We start from the raw sequence: 21,229 nt of genomic DNA on the forward strand, positions 1-21,229 counted from the left end.
TGCACTTGCTGCTATTGCACTTCTGGTTAGACCCAAACTGCATTTCGTTGCCTTGTACCTGTACTTGTGTAATGACAACAAAGTTGAATCTAATCTAATCTAATATATATATATATATATATATATATATATATATATATATATATATATATATATATATATATATCAAAGTCTTTCCTGTATGCAGCCTACCTGATCAAAGTGCAACCCCACAATGACATATGGCTTCTCTGAAAGCTGGGACACGGCATCCAGGAAATCCACATGGCCGATGTCTGATGTGCATCGGGTCAAAAAGGACAACATTAATATCATCTTAGGAGGGATACACACGTGCATCCACAGGAAACGCAAGTGTCTTGGAAGTGTTTTTAATGTCCATGTTGTTACTATACAACTTTCCAAGCTATTTTTTTCAAAGCAGACTGTAATAGTTTCCTGGCGATGTTGCGAGTAACCGGTGCCCACCAGATCTTCTGCTGACATACCTTAAATGAATAATTTAAAACAAAGTATGTCAACGTGACGTCAGGATTGTCATATTTTGGTTGAAAAAGAAAGTTGGGTTGACGTTTAAACCCAACGTTTGTTTGACGTCAAGCTCCAACGTCAGATAGATGTTGAACTTTGGTTGGAATAAGCACTGCACTGCAAAAAAGGGTGAAATTCATGGCATCACATTAAATCTCTGAAGATCTCAGCAGAGGAGGATTAAACAACTCCACAAACAGCATTATTACAAACCAGACTTACTTTATTTCTGTCAGACGTCTACAGAAGCTCTTATTGAGTTGTTGATGTTTTATTGAAACTAATAGTTTGGTTTGAAGTCACCATTATGGTGATCAATGTCTCATTTAGTTGAGTATTTCATTAGTTTTTCTCTGACAGCTATAACTGGTATTGTTATGGTGACAAAAGTAAAAGAAAATAAGATCAGATTTAGTTTGATTTGATTCAGATTTATCAGATTTTGTTTACTTGATGTAGGCTATGATATATCCATAGTGGTCTGATTCACTGATGACATCCAATATCTAATCTTTAGATTCACTATCATTTTGTATTTTTCATTATAGCAACACTGAACTCAAACATCTAACAGACTAACTCAGACATCAATAATCAGCAAATGTATCTCAACAATGGTGACATGTTTGATGCCACAATGCATTCTGGGAGCAATAGATGAGTTTTGTATGATGCACCCAGAATGCATTGTGGCATGAAGCATGTCACCGTTATTGATATTCATATGCTGATTCTGTAATGCCTGTAACCAAGTCTTTTTGGTGCTCAGTCCCTCAGATTAGAACACTGCTGGACAATCACAGGACAATTATAATCAAAAATGTGAAAATAATGATATCTAAACAAAGAAAAGACTGGGCATGATCATTGTCAACAAACAGTACATGGTTATCATGTCTTTATTATCATCATCAAGTAGCCAATAAACATAATTTCTCTTGCAGTTCTTGCCATAACTAACACAATAACAACAGCAAGAGAAAAAAGCTAATGTTAAAAAGTCAAGAGCCAAACTGCACAACTAAAGCAACACTGATCTCAATGACTTCAAACAAAACATTTTCAACCAAACATTAACATCCTAAACCTCTGTAATTGACAATAACAACTTCTGTAGTCGTCTGACAGAAATAAAGTCAGTCTGGTTAATAAGTAAAGCTGGTAATAAGTGTATTATTGCATTTCACCTTTTTTAAAAGTTTTTTTTTGTTTTTTGTTGGTTTTTATTCCCACCACAGCTTGACGTCAAACACACGTTGGATTTAGACGTCAACCCAACTTTCATTTTCAACCAAAATCCAACGTCATCCTGTGCCTGCTGGGAATATTCCCTTCCACCGGATTTTTAAAATCAATATATTGCTTTTAACAGCCCTAGTCTTCATTATAGAGAAGATAACTCTGGATATTTTACAGGATTTGTTCTTTTGAGTTTAACAGGAGAAACTTTGGGAGCAGTAATTATTGAAAGGATACGGAACAGGTCGAAAGCTCCCGCCACATAGATGATGGTGTCTCCCGGCTGCGGCTCCTGGCCCGAGGCAAACTGGATGATTTTCTGAGACGTCTGCAGGAACTGTGAGACTCCTGTCCAGGGACTATGGCCCTTAGGACCCTGTGGCCAACGGTACAGAAATGATAACAAACATACATTACAGCAATATATGCCAAATAAGGGGTTACAAAGAAACCATTCCTCTTTCAGTGACGTCACTTAAAATCTACGCATACCTGCACATGCCAGGTTTAGAAGGTTTAGAAGTGCTTCCTATGGAGTCATCGCTGGCGTATGTGAATTTTTTTTTTGTCAATGTCGTGTTTAGAATTGAACTTTTTTCCCGCCTTAGATGGAAATTTCCGTCATTTGTGAGAAAACGCTGCAGCCTGCGGTGGACATCCAGCCCGGCCCACATCCAAGTGTGATGTCAGAAGCCACACCCATGTCCCTAGATTGCCTACACCAAACACTGATCCCTAAACCTACCCATCACTGTAACCTAACGCCTAGAAAACCCTTTTAATCTAGAACCTACATACTGAAACTCACCTAAAACCTAACCTACTTATTGGACATGGGAGTGGCTTCTGACATCACACTTGGATGTGGGCGGGGTTGGATATCCACCGCAGGATGCAGCGAGCCCTACTTGTAATTGACAGAATTTTCCAGCTATCCATGTTTTCACTGTTATACGCTAAGGGGCGCTATTACACATCTTCATCAGAGAAGAAGATGCAGAAACAAGCGATAGCATTATTTAACCATACAGAAAAAAAAAATTATATGGGATTATACTGCAAAATATAATGCGATATATTAAATTTCCATATATGGGAAACTAGTGCTTACATTTTTCAATATACTCCAACGTATATGCATTGACCATGTATGGCTATATTAATGAATATAAATATTTATAAATGAAGACAAAAATAGCATTACATGTAATATTCACAAAGTTTGATCCTTTATTGTGTACATATATTGCACACACATGTTCCCATATAAATGTGAATGTATGTTCACACATATACAACACATTCACGGAATGAGTTACAAGAGATTTCTGGTTCCCAGCATGCTTTGCTTCTGACTGTTAAAGAAGAGCAAATGTTGAAATGAATTGTGAAAATAAAATGTTATTTAACGTGTTTTGCTCATTATTAATATAGGGGGAGATCTGATAGTTTTTAATGATCTATTATTTTTTAATTTAAAAAGGTTTTCTGGTATGTGTGATTTTTTGGGGTTACTAATGTGCTGATGAGTAGAGCCTGTGGTTCGGTTGACGATTGGCTGACCACAATTAAGAGTATAATTACCATATTTTATAAGTAATGCTTGTGCACTCCTCAGTACAGTGATAGTCTCTTCGCTAACAACTTTAGTACATGCAGGTGTGCTTGTGCTATTGTCAACTAGCTTGAAAATATGAAAAAATGTATAATTTAAATAAATAAAAAAATATAAAAAATATATTACATTAAATATTTCTCTAGTAAATATATCTGCAATATATTACACATGCAGTACCATATCTATATATTATGAAATATATTACTGAATGTAAAATTACATACATTATGATATATTAGTAAATATATTGTCACATATTCTTCAATATATGAAAAGCATCAATTCCTTATGTATTATTCAATATATTGTAATATATTAACACAATATATTATTCTGTATATTTTCAAATTTTCAAAATACTGTTAAACCATTTAATATATTGATAACTCATATATATATGAAATATATTTTAGTTCTTTAAGGGTAATCATATGCGTAATGACAAAAACATGATTTTCTCAGCTTTTTGCTTAAAAACGTTGCTTTTTTATAAAACTTACCCACATTTAAATGTTGATTAAAAAAAATAATGCACGAAGCTAGAATAAAACGCTTTTTTTGTTTAAAGCAGAGTTCTTTCTTTTGATACATTGCATGTTCAGATATTCATAAAAACAAATATTCTGGGAGCCATGAAAATTTTGTGAAAATTATCAAAAACACTGGCGGGGAAAGAGTTAATCTCTGATATACACAGTCTGTCAGTTCAAAGCTAGACTAAAAACACATCTCTTTGACCTAGCATTCACATAACACTCTATAGACTTCTATAATTCAATATTAGGCTGCATAGATTAGGTCAGCCGGAACTGGGAACACTTCCCTTAAATCCTGATGTACTCGTTACATCATAAGAAGAATGGCATCTAAGCTAATTTTAGTGTCTTTGTTTACACCGAGGTTTTCCCGCAGCCTGCCGGATCCAGGCCGTTTCCAGATCTGACGAAGGACTTTCGCCTGGACCTGATGACAATGCAGTGCTGAAGTGGCAACTAGCCTCTCCCTATGGAGGATCCCTATACCACTCTACAGATAAAGCGTTGTGGAATTTTTCAGTTCGCGTACCTACCCAAAGTGATAAGATAAAATAAAATTCTGCATCAAGATTTATAGACAAGACAAGTAGTTTGTTTAGGCATGGTTTGTAATGAATTACAAACCTGCGCACATATAATCAAACGCACATAACTATAGAATCAATTCTTAATCCCTATGTGAACGCCATCAGCGTCTATCACAGGTTCGCGTTTAAAGTCTGTTTAGAGAGAACGGTGTCGTCTTAGCGGCCCCTAATTTAATAACAAATGATCATTTAGACGGAAGTGAATCAATCAAAACTAACTTTAGCTGGAAAAAACATTTTTCAAGAACCACTATAAAACCAAACCAATCTCTGTTACCTTAAATTATATGTTTATCTCTGTAAAGCTGCTTTGAAACAATCTACATTGTTAAAAGCGCTATATAAATGAGGATGACTTGACTTGACTTGATATACAATAATTGAAAGGAATTATATTGGTTTACTATATTGTTTATCTACCGCTTTGCTTTTGTGATAGATAATTTAACTAGCCAACCATGATCTTGAATAAATAAAGCAAATTATAACACAGTATGGTATTTACTGTCTTTGGTTTATTATATCACGTATACGTTGAAACCACTGTATAGTTTACCATCCCTGTTTGTGATACTCCAGCCAAAAATGATTTTACTCACCCTCATGCCCTCGTCCAAGATGTATATGGCTTTCTTTCTTCAGATGAACACAAACAAAGATTTTTAGAAAAATAATTCATCTTTGTGAGGCCACATTAAGCAAGGACCTCTAAAGTAGACACTTCAATAACCACACAAAATGAAAATGACAGTATGACCCCAGTTGATGTAAAAAAGCAAAATGGTAGCTGTGTGTCAGAAAAATACTAATATTTTAAACTGTTTAAACTATAGACCATCACTTTCAGCCAACTGTTATACATTTCTTGCTCATTTTTATAACTCAGAAATGTATAACTTTTACAATTTCAAAAGTAATTTTTTGTTGCTGTTTAGATCTAACAAATGTCTTTGTAAATATTATCTATGGTATGCAACTTGAATGCTGAAGTATAAAACGTTTAAAACTTGAATTGTGTGATAAATATACAAGTAGCAATAAAAATGCTTTGGTCTCATTATAATATTTAATCAATGACCCATTCCAGCTTCTTAGCTCTGTTGGCAATGCAAACTAATGTCTAGAAACATATTTTCGATGATATCTGTGTTAAGTGTAAGTGACATCACTGACAGAGGAAGTTATTCTCTGTTTCTACAAGAAGAGCCAAAGGGAATAAAACACTCACTCTTCCAAAGTTGTCTGTGTGTTGTTGATAGTCTGAACTGCCCTAAAGAGGAAAGAAAGATAAAGAAATAAATGTCCATTGTAAATACAAGTTTGAGGTCTTTACGATTTATGCTCTGTAAAAAAACACAACTTGAAAAAAGTTGCATGACTGATTTTGTTGTGTTGGTTCAGCAAAAATTCACACTGTTAAAATCTTGTACAACAAAAAAAATCTTGGTACTAATTTCCCCAAAGCTTTTTCTTGTTGACTCAAGGTTTGTAAATAACAGACAACTTATTTTCAGTTCGTATATAACTGTGACAAAAAAAACAAACAAAAAAAAACGTTTAGTTTGACATTATTTGTTTTCTGGAGAGATGCAACTATTCTGTAAAAAATCTTTTGTATATGAACCAATTCAAAAATTTTTTGTCTATTGGAATAATAAGTTCTTATTATACGGAAGAGGATTAGGGCCAAGCTATAATAAAAAAAAAAAGACCATCTCGAGATTAAAGTCATTATAATGCGAAAATAAACTCGTTAAATTTCGAGAAATTAACTCGAAATACAATCTTGAGAATAAACTCATTAAATATTGATAATAAAGTCATTATAATGCGAAAATAAACTCGTTAAATTTCGAGAAATTAACTCGAAATACAATCTTGAGAATAAACTCATTAAATATTGATAAAAAAAGTCATTTTGTTTCGAGAAAAAACTCGTTAAATTTCGAGAAAAAAACTCGAAATACAATTCTGAGAATAAACTCATTAAATTTCGAGAATAAAGTCATTGTGTTTCGAGAAAAAAAGTCAAAATGAAATGTAGGGAATAACGCATTCGATCAGTGTTCAATGCATAGCCTACTGATAGAGGACATGGCAGAGTTCGATCACTTAGTCAAGCTATATTTTACACTTTCTTTCAGTAACAAAGAAATACTATCAACTTAAGCTAATTATGACAGAATAATAATTAGCATATGAACTTTAAAGAGAATCTGCAAGCCGCTAGCTCTTTTTAGAAGAAAAAAATCAGTCCAATTTGCGCGATGTTGTACTCGCTTTTGTCCAACATGAAATGACAACCAGTGGAAAAATGCAAGGTTATCGCTGGCTTCACCTACGCGCGATTAATCAGGGTTTTGTGGTTTCCCAGGATACCATAAGACACATTATTAAACTTGTTGATCCTCAAGGTGTGGAATTTGGACGAAGGAGACGCTTGAGAAGACGCCAGTACACTTGCGCTGGCCAAATACATACCAGATATGTCCATATATATATGGACAGCTATGATAAATTTAAACCGTACGGCATTGCCATTTATGGCTGTATAGATGGTTACAGTCGTTACATTGTGGATGGAGGCGTACACAACCAACAACGATCCTAAAGTAATAGCCAGTTACTTCATAAAAACGGTTACTGGCATAGGAGGGAAGGGTGTCCAGTTATTACTGGTGTCCAGTGTGACCGTTATTATTCTGTCATAATAAGCTAAAGTTGATAGTATTTATTTGTTACTGAAAGAAAATCTACAGTAAAATATAGCTTGACTAAGTGATCCAACTCTGCCATGTCCTCTATCAGTAGGCTATGCAATGCACACTGATTGAATGCGTTATTCTCTACATTTCATTTAGACTTTATTTCTCGAAACACAAGGACTTTATTCTTGAAATTTAATGAGTTTATTCTCAAGATTGTATTTCGAGTTTTTTTCTCGAAATTTAACAAGTTTTTTCTCGAAACACAACGACTTTATTCTCGAGATGTAATGAGTTTATTCTCAAGATTGTATTTCGAGTTAATTTCTCGAAATTTAACGAGTTTAATTTCGCATTATAATGACTTTAATCTTGAGATTGTCACGGTTCGTCAATCCATCGTGGCCTTCTTGTCTTATGTCTTGGTGTTGTGTGTACGTATGGGCGTGGTCACCGATCACTGCCGCTGATCAGTGGCGCCAGCTGCTTTCACTTTCGGTGCCAGCTGCATCTGATCAGCGGTGCCTATATATACTCACTGTTTGCGTCTTGTCTTTGTCAGATCGTTGTGATGTGTTCCGGTGTCGTCCCTGTCTGGTCTTCCCTCGTGGTCTTCGTTCCCTTCCTGGATTATTCGTCGTGTTTCCTGTGTTGATCGTCTGCACCTTCTGGATTTGGATTTCTTTTCATCACTACTCATCACTTCTGGTCCGGTTCCATCGAGGTCCCTGCGTCACTTGTCCGTTCCTGTGTGTCGCCCTTTGTGTGGGCCTGACCGTTCCTGTTTATATTTAATAAACGAGTGTTTCCCTGCTTTTGCCTCTTCTCCGTTTTCTGGCCGTCACAGAACGATCTGACCAGAAATGGAGGCAGCAGGTGGATCTGATTCCAGTCTCTCTGATTTCATCACCAGAAGCATCAATCGAATGGATTCGCAAGAGGATTGTATCGCGCACACAGGACGGGCGGTACAAGCTTTAGTGACGCAGGTGTCCGAGCTCACCCAGCAATTCCAACAGCTGAGGAATCCCACTGCGCCACCCACACCGCCGATTCAACCCGCATCACCTGGGTCGTCCTTCCAGTCAGAGCCTCGTCTGCCGATCCCGGAGGCGTATTCAGGGGAACCAAACTTCTGCAGAGCCTTCATAACCAGGTGTTCTATGCACTTTTCTCTTCAGCCCCGTACCTTCTACAGTGAGCAGTCTAAAGTGGCTTTTGTTTTGACGCTGCTGACTGGGAGGGCGGCATTATGGGGAACGGCGGTGTGGGAGAACCAAGACCCATGCTGCGCCTCGTTCCAGGCACTCGCCGAAGAGATGAAACGGGTTTTTGATCGGTCGATGGCGGGACGAGAAGCAGCCAGAGTTCTTGCCGATCTTCACCAGGGGGACCGATCCGTTTCAGACTACTCGATTGAGTTTCGCACCCTGGCGGCCGAGTGCCAATGGAACGAGGAGGCGCAGTGGGACATGTTCCTGCGTGGGCTGGCTGACCGTGTCCAGAACGAGATCTACGCGCTGGATCTACCCACGACTCTGAACGGCCTCATTGACCTGGCACTCAGGGTGGATGCACGTCTGGCCAGGAGAGAACGTCGTGCTCCCCAGGTTCGTTTTTCTGGAGGTACAGGGGATCCCAGAACCAGCAGCGCAGACACGGTCAGCCCTGCATTCGACCACGAGCCCATGCAGGTGGGTAGGGCTCGGCTTTCCCGGGAGGAGAAGGAGAGGCGGAGATCCCTCAGACTCTGTCTTTACTGTGGGGAGGCGGGCCACTTCCTACACGCCTGCCCGGTAAAAGGCCAAGCCCGGTAGTAAATCTGAGGCTACTATCGGGTGGGATCTCCGCTGAGAAGACCTCATCACCATCATCCACGCTCCTCCCGGTAAGACTGAGATGGACCACCGGCACACACGACTGTCACGCCTTACTGGACTCAGGAGCGGAGGGAAACTTCATGGATCGTAAGCTGGCCCAGAAGTTACTTATTCCTGTCACCTCACTCACTCACAGCATATCCGTCAATGCTCTTACTGGTCAAAGACTCCCTAACATTGCTCTCACCACAGGACCCATAACACTCATCACATCAGGCAATCATTCTGAAACTCTGTCATTTCTTCTATTGGACTCACCCTTAGCACCCGTAGTCCTTGGTCATCCCTGGCTCACACTCCATAACCCCCGAGTAGACTGGCGTCAACATTCCATCTCCGAATGGAGCACTCAGTGTTATAAGTCTTGTCTTACGTCTGCTTGTCCGTCTGTACCTGTTTCTGTGTTTCAGGAGGAGACGGTGGATTTACTTAACGTGCCCGTTGAGTACCTGGACCTGAAGGAAGTGTTCAGTAAGTCCCGTGCTGCTTCTCTCCCTCCGCATCGTCCCTACGACTGTGCCATAGATTTACTGCCAGGTAAGTCTCCGCCTAAGGGCAAACTTTATTCGCTTTCTGTTCCAGAAAGGGAGGCTATGGAGAAATATATTTCTGATTCTCTAGCATCCAAATTCATCCGCCCTTCCTCTTCACCGGCGGGGGCGGGGTTCTTTTTTGTGGGCAAGAAGGATGGTTCTCTGCGACCTTGTATTGACTACCGGGGGTTGAATAACATCACGGTAAAGAATACTTATCCTTTGCCGTTGATGTCTTCAGCCTTCGAGAGGTTACAGGGAGCATCAATCTTCACAAAACTGGACTTACGTAATGCCTATCATTTGGTTCGCATTAGGGAGGGGGATGAATGGAAAACCGCGTTTAACACCCCCAGGGGGCACTTTGAATATTTGGTTATGCCGTTTGGGCTGTCCAACTCCCCAGCGGTTTTCCAGGCACTCGTCAACGACGTGCTGCGAGATATGGTAGATCAGTTCATATATGTGACCCGTCACAGAAACCAGGGACACAAGTCGGCAGCACAACTTTCGAGCAAAATGAGAAAGAAGAGTTTTTTTTCAAAATTGGTGATTTTCAATTTTTTGGAGAATCTGTTAATTGAAATCACGAAGAAGCCTCTCCATGTTTGAGATAGCAGTATTGGTATATTTAAAAGCTTACATTTTGAGGTTGAAATCGGCTTGTTTTCGGAGATTCTAGCATGCAGTAGGGGCGTGGCGTGTCATTGTCTGTGTGTATTTCCATACTGAATAACCCGGCGCTTTTGCCCCCGCCCTCCAAGTCAACCACATGGCTACTTATTATGCTGTGCTCTGGCCAGCTCTCTCTGATATCAAAATTCAATGAAGATGGATGCCGCAAAGATTGTCGCAGACGAGATGAACCGTCTGGCAGTTACACCGAAAATGTTTTCGCCGCACTTCGTGGGCTCGGGAAACTGAACCGGAGGTATGGGCGCAGCGCGCTCGCCCTCAGTGCTTCAATACGGCGGCTCGGCTCGCTGACAGCGGTGGCTGGCTGTTTCATATGTGACGGAGAATCGAAATAGAGGATGCAGTTAAGACCTTTGCTGCTGCGATGAAGGCCTGCCGTGCGTGTTTCTGAAATGTAAGTTAAGCTTCATTTGCTCTTTAGTCGTTATTTAAGATGCTGAACCTGCTGATGATATAATGTGCTTGCGGACATTTCATTTGTGTGTGTATACGCACATAAGAAAGTGGTGTAAAGAGATTTGCAACAGTAATTTGAGGAGGTGAAATGTGATTATTTGGAAAATTGCAGAAATGACTGCTTAAAGAAAAATGCCAGCAGGCATTTGCCTCCTACATAAACTTTAATATTGTTGACATTTTGGGCACACGAGCGTTGCGTACTATTTGCGCTATATGTAGGCCTATGGCTTATTGGTCTTTGTTTGTTGTTGTTGGTTTTGCGTTATATGTATATGGCATATTGGTCTTTGTGTGTTGTTGCTGGTTTTGCGTTATACTGTATGTATATGGCATATTGGCCTTTGTGTGTTGTTGCTGGTTTTGCGTTATATGCAGGCTATATGGCATATTGGTCTTTGTGTGTTGTTGCTGGTTTTGCGTTATATGTATATGGCATATTGGTCTTTATGTGTTGTTGCTGGTTTCGCGTTATATGCAGGCTATATGGCATTATTGGTCTTTGTGTGTTGTTGCTGGTACGTTGCAAATAGAGGGGCAGCACAATTGTTTTTCGCCTAGTGCGGCAGAAGTGCACTCATTCGAAGTGTAAAAAAAGCTGTAAAGCACATGGAGGAGCTTTACAGGGGGTATGGCTTATCTAAATGAGATGTAAATGAGCCCTATTGTCACCCCCAGCAGCAGAGACAGGTGAGAACTGCACAATCTTTAGCTCGTTTTCTCCTCTTTGAGCTTTTTTAAGTGCCTACTTTAAAATGGCCACAACTTCTCCAAATATTATCAGATTTCCACATGTTACACATCGTTGGAAAGCTTGGATATTACACTCTCAGAATCTATGAATAACTCAAAATGCCCCAGAACCGACTTGTGTCCCTAGTTTCCGTGACTGGTCACATATGTCTACCTGGACGACATATTGATTTTTTCATCCTCTCTCCAGGAACACGTGCAGCACGTCCGACGAGTGCTTCAGAGGTTGCTAGAGAATGGGCTTTTTGTCAAGGCGGAGAAATGCGATTTTCATGCACAGTCTGTTTCTTTTCTAGGATATATCGTCTCGTCTGAGGGAGTGCGTATGGATCCTGATAAGGTTAAGGCTGTGGTAGATTGGCCAAGTCCAGATTCCCGTAAGGCCCTACAGAGGTTTCTGGGGTTTGCTAACTTCTACAGGCGTTTCATTCGCAATTTCAGCCAACTAGCCGCGCCTCTGACTGCCTTGACCTCCCCCAGAACTACGTTCAGGTGGTCCGACACAGCTGAGGCTGTGTTCGCCAAACTGAAGAGTCGCTTCGTTTCGGCTCCCATCTTGATAGCCCCTGATTCCTCACGTCAGTTCGTGGTGGAGGTCGACGCGTCAGAGGTGGGGGTAGGCGCAGTTCTTTCCCAACGCTCTTCCACAGACGACAAGATGCATCCATGCGCGTTTTTTTCCCATCGTTTGTCTCCCGCTGAACGTAACTATGACATTGGTAACAGAGAGTTGTTGGCGGTCAAGTTAGCGTTGGAGGAGTGGCGTCATTGGTTAGAAGGGTAAGGGGTACCTTTTATCGTCTGGACCGATCACAAGAACTTAGAATACATCAGCACTGCCAAAAGACTCAACTCCAGGCAGGCTCGGTGGGCTCTTTTTTTCGGTCGTTTTGATTTTTCTCTTTCGTACCGCCCGGGTTCCAAGAACATCAAACCCGACTCCTTATCTCGTATTTTTGACCTTTCCGAACGCCCGTCCACTCCCGAGTGCATTTTACCAGAGAACCTATTTATCTCTACACTCTCATGGGAGATCGAGTCGAAGGTCAAGACGGCCTTAGAAGGGGTAACGCCTCCGCCCGGTAGCCCAACGAACCGGTTATTTGTGCCAGAGAGAGTACGGTCCGACGTCATTCGATGGGGGCATTGTTCCAACGTGGCTTGTCATCCAGGGGTAAATCGCACCAGTTTTTTGGTTAAGCAACGATTCTGGTGGCCGTTAATGGCTCGCGACATTCGCAGTTTCATCTTGGCTTGCTCGGTTTGTGCCACTGGTAAGACTTCCAATCGACCCCCAGATGGGTTACTCCAACCGCTGTCTGTCCCTTCGAGACCCTGGTCCCACATTGCGCTAGATTTTATTACCGCCCTCCCACCCTCCCAGGGCAAGACGGTTGTTTTGACCGTTGTGGACCGGTTCTCGAAGGCGGCTCATTTCATTCCCTTGCCCAAATTACCCTCTGCCAAGGAGACAGCGGAGACTGTCGTTGACCACGTTTTTCGCTTACATGGCCTCCCGATTGATGTGGTTTCCGACAGGGGTCCCCAATTCGTATCCAAATTTTGGAGAGAATTTTGTAAATTACTGGGAGCGACTGTCAGTCTGTCCTCTGGGTTTCATCCCCAGAGCAATGGTCAAACCGAGAGAGCCAACCAGGATCTGGAAAGAATGTTGCGATGTTTGGTATCCAAGAATCCTTCCTCCTGGAGTCAGCAGCTTTCAATGGTTGAGTACGCTCATAACTCGTTACCAGTGTCATCCACGGGCCTATCTCCGTTTGAGGGTAGTTTAGGTTACCAGCCACCTATTTTTCCTAGCCTGGAATCCGAAGTCGCGGTCCCCTCCGCTCACGCCTTCGTCCAGAGGTGCCACCGCACATGGACCAGAGCCCGAGAGACTCTGCTCCAAGTGAGGGCGCGCACCAAGGCCAAGGCCGATCGCCACCGGTCGAAGCCTCCCGTATACATCGTCGGTCAAAAAGTGTGGCTTTCTACTAAGAACATTCCACTCCGCTCCGTCTCTAATAAGTTAGCTCCTAAATTTATCGGCCCGTTTACTGTCACCAAGATTATTAGTCCGGTGACAGTCCGACTCAAACTCCCTCCTGCGTACAGGAGAATTCATCCCGCCTTTCATGTGTCCAAATTAAAACCTGTATTTCATTCTCACTTTAATCCGCCTGCCCCGGTTCCTCCTCCGCCGCGACTCGTAGATGGGGAACCTACATATTCGGTTAATCGCATTCTGGACTCTAGGCGGAGGGGACGCGGATTCCAGTACCTGGTGGACTGGGAGGGTTACGGTCCGGAGGAGAGAAGTTGGGTTCCTGCTAGGGACATTCTGGACCACTCCCTTATCGATGATTACAATCGACAGGTAAGGACGTCTGGTAACGCCAGGAGGCGTTCCTAGGAGGGAGGGTACTGTCACGGTTCGTCAATCCATCGTGGCCTTCTTGTCTTATGTCTTGGTGTTGTGTGTACGTATGGGCGTGGTCACCGATCACTGCCGCTGATCAGTGGCGCCAGCTGCTTTCACTTTCGGTGCCAGCTGCATCTGATCAGCGGTGCCTATATATACTCACTGTTTGCGTCTTGTCTTTGTCAGATCGTTGTGATGTGTTCCGGTGTCGTCCCTGTCTGGTCTTCCCTCGTGGTCTTCGTTCCCTTCCTGGATTATTCGTCGTGTTTCCTGTGTTGATCGTCTGCACCTTCTGGATTTGGATTTCTTTTCATCACTACTCATCACTTCTGGTCCGGTTCCATCGAGGTCCCTGCGTCACTTGTCCGTTCCTGTGTGTCGCCCTTTGTGTGGGCCTGACCGTTCCTGTTTATATTTAATAAACGAGTGTTTCCCTGCTTTTGCCTCTTCTCCGTTTTCTGGCCGTCACAGAGATGGTTTTATTTTTTTATTATTGCTTGGCCCTAATCCTCTTCCGTATTATTAAGAATAAACAGGTTCAAATGTAACTTTTTTTATTGAAAATGTTTGGTCACCATTTTGGTGATGAGCGTTTCCTTGATTTGGTCAGTTTGACTTATTTATGAATGAACTATATTGAGAATATTTATGGAGGAGCTTTGGCTTTAGAAGACGCCTTTTTAATGTTGGTTTTTATTTTCATGCCTTCATAATGTGCAATTCCTTGGGTACTGAATGATGTGCAAGAATTTAATCTTGTAAAGAGAGTGACATGTATTTTGTTCTCTGCATTTGCATTGGAATGAACTTATGTACTTTCAGAAGAGCTGTAGTAAATGCATTTTGCAGTAAGTTTGTAGCGTTAGTAACTGTCAAGCAAAACGCATAATTTGTTGCAAAGAAAGCCATAAAAAAGAATGATAAGGCTGAAAACTTGATCATCTTTCTTTCTTAGCAACAAATTACATTTTTCTAAACACTGTTACAAAAACCACAAACTCACAAAAAAAGTCAAGAGTCAAACTGACCAACTCAAGGAAACGCTCATCACCAAAATGGTGACCAAAGGTTTTTCAATAAAAAATCTACATCTGAACCTGTTAATTCTTAAGAAATTTTGATTCCAATAGTTGCAGCTCTCCAGAAAACAAATAATGTCAAGTTGACTCAACTTTTGTAAATAATAGTTATACGACCTTAAAATAAGTTGTCTGTGACACACACAAAAAAAAGTTTAGTTGAGTCAACAAGAAAAAGCTAGGGGAAACCAAGTTTTTTTGTTATTGTATAGGCTTACAATTTTTTTTTACAGTGTGGTCTCTGAGACTTGTATTATTGGTGTGTGTTTGTGGCCTCACCATGTTGCTGTGATGAGCTTTGGTCATGAGCAGCATGCGGCCCACCAGGTCAGTAGTGGACACTCCCTGAGTCCTCTTGCACTCTCTGCAAACATCAGCTCTGAGTGAGAACGTGCACAATACCAGCAGCATTAAAGCCAGGTGTGTGTCGGGCTTACCTGTACCTACCAGACCTTTTCACTTCTTCATATGTGTCCTTTCCATCCACAGTAAGAGTGATGTCATCTGTGAAGACAGAACCACACTTCAGCTTATTCAAGAGTGAACTACTGTAAAGTTTCCAGAGGAATTAGTGAAAATTAATGCATTTTTACTCTATTGCTTCTAATTATAGGTTTAACCCTAGATGAAGTGCCTAAAAGATTGACCCAGCTTGTGTGTTGTATAATGTGCCCAAAATATTATGCATGGAGTACCAGGACTAAAGCCATGAACACGTTATTGAAGGCTATTTCCAGAGGACAATAATGATGGTCTGGATATTGTTCAGCTTTGTTTTTACTCAGATGCAGGACATGCATATGTTATTTGAACAAGTTGTTGACAATGAAATGTACAGTCTCAAAATATTAAACACAAACACTATTAATTTAGAGGGCCCCTATTTTAAGGATCTAAGCGCATGGTCTAAAGCGCACGGCACAAGTTTTGTCTCTGTTCTCTTAATGAGTAATGGGTGTGTTTTGTCTCTATTCTCTTAATGAGTAATGGGTGTGTTTTGTCTCTATTCTCTTAATGAGTAGTGTGTGTGTTTTGTCTATTCTCTTAATGAGTAATGGGTGTGTTTTGTCTCTATTCTCTTAATGAGTAATGGGTGTGTTTTGTTTATTCTCTTAATGAGTAATGGGTGTGTTTTGTCTATTCTCTTAATGAGTAATATGTGTTTTGGGCGTAACTTGCAATAAACCAATCAGAGTCTCATCTCCCATTCCCTTTAAAAGACACTTGCGCTGTTTTTCCGCTTGCAAATTCTTCCATGTAAATAGCGAATCCGCCATGATGGATTCGCTATTTACACAAGCGGAAAAACTGAACGCTTCTCTAGCTAGGAAACGGATCTGCTCGCGCACAAGGTTAAAGCTATGTGTGTGTCTGTGTGTGTGTGTGTGTGTGTGTGTGTGTGTGTGTGTGTGTGTGTGTGTGTGTGTGTGGTTAAAGCTCTCAAGCAGACCATCTACAGGAAAAGCCAGATTCCACAATATCTTTACACAATATTAATCTTTTACATTGTAATCCTTTTATTTTTTATATTTGGCTAGTTTGTGTGTTGTGCTGTGTCCCTGTGTGTGTAATAAGCAGAATGTGTGTGTGTCATAAGCAGTGTACGAGCGTTGTGGAACCCCTATAGGCTCATATTACTAACACGCTCTTTAAATAACAAAAATAAATATTGCGCCATTGAGACCAGGTTTCAGTTGGTCAATGGCTCAGTCTATTTCAGTTCCTCAAAAGAAGCAACACTCGATCAATGCGCCTGAACACACACCTGGTTCTCAGACCAGCAGCCCATGGGCACACAGATGGGCACAAATGTATTTGCTATTTAAAAAAGTGGCGCAGGACGTGAAAATGAAAACTGTGTCGAGCTGAAACTAGCGAAACACACTTGCTGGTGCTGCATTGAGTCGGGTGTATGATAGGGCCCAATGCCTTCACTTTACTGACTTCATACACACTTTAGCACTGGTTATTATGGTTATTATACTTAAGCTCTGACCTCCATGAACACAGAAATCACAGGTATATTTGTCCAGAGTCTCGAGCGTGGTCACGTAAGGAGCTCCTTCCACGATCTCATCCACCCACTTGATGGCTCGCACCATCTTATATCTCTCCGCCTGAGTGAACACTGGAGGACCTTTGTGCTTAGAGATCTCATCTGCACACACAGACAGAGAGAGAGAGAGAGAGAGAGAGAGAGAGAGAGAGATAGAGAGAGAGAGAGAGAGAGAGAGAGAGAGAGGAGAGAGATAGAGATAGAGACAGAGAGAGATAGAGAGAGAGAGAGCGAGAGAGATAGAGAGAGAGAGAAACCGAGAGAGAGAGAGAGGAGAGAGAGAGAGATAGAGACAGAGAGAGAAAGAGAGAGAGACAGAGAGAGAGATGGAGGCAAAGAGAGAGACAGAAAGAGAGAGAGAGAGAGAGAGAGAGAGAGACTCTTGGTTTGTTCAATGATATCAGTTTTGATATCACTTCTGATAATCCTGGTTTCAAAAATATGAAATGAATGCCCATGTTGAGAAACTAAGTTTACATCTCGCAATTCTGAATATATTTCTATTTATATCATGCAATTCTGACTTTATAACACAATTGCGACTTTAAATAACACATAACACATAACTGCGTTTATATCATGCAATTCTGACTATAACATGCAATTCTAACTTTATATCATGCAATTCTGACTTTATAACATCCAATTCTAACTATATCACGTAAATCTGACTTTATAACATGCAATTCTAACTATATCACGTAATTCTGACTTTATATCACGCAATTGCGTTTATATCACGCAATTCTGGCTACGCAATTCTGACTTCAAAACACAATTGCGACTTTATATCACGGAATTCTGACTTTATAACACGCAATGCGACTTTTTATCACGCAATTCTGACTATAACACACAATGCGACTTTTTATCATGCAATTCTGACTTTATAACTCACCATTGCGACTTTGTATCATGCAATTCTGACTATATAACTCACCATTGCGACTTTGTATCATGCAATTCTGACTTTATAACCCACCATTGCGACTTTGTATCACGCAATTCTGACTATAACACACAATGCGACTTTTTATCATGCAATTTGGACTTTAAAACACGCAATTTTGAATTTAAAACATATAGCACACGCAATTCTGACTTTATATCACGCAATTCTGACTTTATAACACAAAATGCGACTTTTTATCATGCAATTCTGACTTTAAAACACGCAATTGTGACTATATTCTGAATATTACACACAATTGCGACTTTATAACACAATTACGACTTTATATCACGCAATTCTGACTATAACATGCAATTATGACTTTAAAACACGCAATTGCGACTTTATATCACGCAATTCTGACTTCATAACATGCAATTGTGACTTAATATTCAGATTTTATCACACACAATTGCGACTTTATAACACAATTCTGACTTTATATCACGCAATTCTGACTATAACACGCAATTCTGACTTTATAACATGCAATTCTGACTTTATATCATGCAATTCTGACTTTATATCACGCAATTCTGACTATAACACGCAATTCTGACTTTATATCATGCAATTCTGACTTTATATCACGCAATTCTGACTTTTTATCACGCAATTCTGACTATAAAACGCAATTCGGAGTTTATATAACGCAATTCTGATTATAACGCAATTTTGAATTTAAAACACGCAATTGCGACTTTATATCACGGAATTATGACTTTATAACCCACCATTGCGACTTTGTATCACGCAATTCTGACTATAACACGCAATGCGACTTTTTATCATGCAATTCGGACTTTAAAACACGCAATTTTGAATTTAAAACACAATTGCGACTTTATATCACGTAATTCTGACTTTATATTAGGGCTGGGTGATATATCGCATGACATTGTTATGCGCATCTTCTCAGTAAAACCGGTTCCTTGATTAGTAGTGACCTTCACCTGCAATTGGGCTTCATCGATGGAGGATATGATGCAGATATGAGTGTTAAATTAACACTCAAGAGTGTTAAAGTTAATGAGATAATTAAGTGATTAATTTAGTGATGATAGAGCATTATTGAAGACACCTGATGTTAACAAGCAGAATCACTGAAGGAGAAAATCACAAATTGTAAGCCACCGTTATGGCGATCAGTGTTTGCTTTAGTTGGACTCTTGACCCTTATACATTTAATTTAAATTTTGTTTGTCTGCTGTTCATGATTTATAACAGTCAAATGAACAAAGAAAAGTGTGATCTGATAGTGCTGGTTATATTTTGGCATAATCATGCGGTTATCTGAAATAATGTAGATTATTGAGATCGTTTGGTTTAACTTGTTAGGGACTGTTCGTTATTTATTTAAGGGGCCACCGGAGGAGTTTTGAGATCTGTAGTCAAAAAAGATTTGACCCCACCTTCGCCAGTAATACATTTTTCTATGACCCTCCAAAATGATTGTGAAAAAAGGCATGACATATTTGCGCTTGGCAAAGATGTTCAGATAGCCATTGTTTTTTTACAACCATGACAAACGTCTAAACTCCTGCTTTCTCATCTTACTAAGGCTGTAACGATAGACCAAACCTACAATTCGGTTCGTATCATAATTTTTTATTTTAGATTTTTAAAAAAAATCATGTTTTCGGTGCTGATGCAGTGGTGACGCGTTCATGTAACAAGGGTGGCGCACCCAATAAAGTATCTTAAAGCTGCCACAAAGAACCGGCAAAAGTAATGATTATGAATATGTCAAATATAGCAAGGAGAGATTTTAATTGTTTATTAATAAACAAGTTTTTTCTGTGTCAGTGTGTCGGCTTCAAGATGAAGTTGACGATGCTGACTCGTGATCTTCACAGTAACGCGCCAGAGAGAAATGCAGATTTCATACGGATTACATAAGCAGAGAGCAGTCTGTTTTTCGTTTTTAAATGTTCTTTTTAAAAGTAGACATCAAGCTTTCTATATATTTCTCAAGTCTGTGAGGCAAGTACTATACGCTGAGTTTCGGTTCATTTATGAGATGAGAGTCCAGTCCAGTCCACTATTAAACGTCGAAGGCAAAATTTTCTTCAGCATTATTGCTCAGAGATTGTCAACCTACCTATTAAAGAATGGCTTCATTGACACTTCAGTTCAAAAAGCGGGCATTCCAGGATTCTCAGGATGCTTAGAACATATCAGTGTTATCTGGCAAGGAATACAATCAGCTAAAAAGGAGAGGAAGGAGCTCCACGTGACATTCCTGGATTTGGCTAATGCATATGGTTCAGTGCCACATGAGCTTCTTTGGGCATCATTTGATTTTTTCAGGGTACCGATGTCGATAACAAATTTAGTGAAAGCCTATTTTGGAGATTTGCAATTTAGTTTCTCAACTCCAGAATTCAGCACTACATGGCAATGCTTAGAGGTTGGAATAATGGCAGGATGCACCATTTCTCCACTGGCTTTTACCATGGCAATGGAAGTAATCATTAGGGCATCAAAATGGGTAGTAGGAGGAGAGCGCTTGGCTTCTGGGATGCGACTACCACCAATCAGAGCATACATGGATGACATGACAACCATGACTACAACGGTAGCCTGCACTAATTGGTTATTGGGGAAGTTAACAGATAATATTGAATGGGCACGAATGCAATTTAAGCCCTCTAAATCAAGGAGCATCTCAATAGTTAAAGGCAAGGTAGTAGATAAAATATTCTTCATTAATGGTGAGGCAATACCAACAGTTTCTCAGAAGCCAGTGAAGAGTCTAGGGAGATGGTACGATGGGGATCTAAAGGACACAGTTCGAGTGGGAGAAGTTAGACGACAAGCAGTGGAAGGGTTGAAGAGCATAAACAGCTGTGCTCTACCAGGCAAACTAAAACTCTGGTGCTTTCAGTTTGGTCTACTGCCAAGGTTGCTGTGGCCACTGACTGTGTACGAGGTTTCTTTGACAACAGTGGATAAGCTGGAAGCGTTAATAAGTTCATACATCAGGAAATGGTTGGGAGTTCCACGCTGCCTCAGCAGAGTGGGACTTTATAGTAAAGGAGTATTGCAGCTGCCAGTCTCTGCTTTAACCGAGGAGTTTAAGTGTGCCAAGGTCAGACTGGAAATGACTTTAGCAGAGTCACGCGACAAATGTGTAAGGGAGGCAGCTCCTGTGGTAAAAACTGGTAGAAAGTGGTCAGCAAAGAA

The 21,229-nt window shown here is 40.5% G+C and overlaps 1 protein-coding gene across 3 annotated transcripts in view; it reads right to left on the bottom strand.

Annotated features, from left to right (window-relative positions):
• Window positions 1-21,229, bottom strand: part of LOC143738616 (ethanolamine-phosphate cytidylyltransferase-like) — a 53,426-nt gene that overhangs the window by 14,863 nt on the left and 17,334 nt on the right. For 2 of the 3 annotated variants that reach the window (XM_077230630.1, XM_077230631.1), the window contains exons 3-8: window positions 17,032-17,193; window positions 15,473-15,539; window positions 15,315-15,399; window positions 5,740-5,781; window positions 2,008-2,146; window positions 193-275 (exon numbers count right to left, since the gene is read on the bottom strand). In XM_077230630.1, coding sequence (XP_077086745.1) covers window positions 193-275; window positions 2,008-2,146; window positions 5,740-5,781; window positions 15,315-15,399; window positions 15,473-15,539; window positions 17,032-17,193 — 578 coding nt within the window. The remainder of the gene's footprint in view (window positions 1-192; window positions 276-2,007; window positions 2,147-5,739; window positions 5,782-15,314; window positions 15,400-15,472; window positions 15,540-17,031; window positions 17,194-21,229) is intronic. The other variant, XM_077230632.1, reaches the window with a different exon arrangement.

Source organism: Siphateles boraxobius, unplaced genomic scaffold (assembly GCF_051911475.1).
Source record: "Siphateles boraxobius isolate OS27281-9 unplaced genomic scaffold, OSU_SipBor_1 15, whole genome shotgun sequence".
Taxonomy (NCBI): Eukaryota; Metazoa; Chordata; class Actinopteri; order Cypriniformes; family Leuciscidae; genus Siphateles; species Siphateles boraxobius.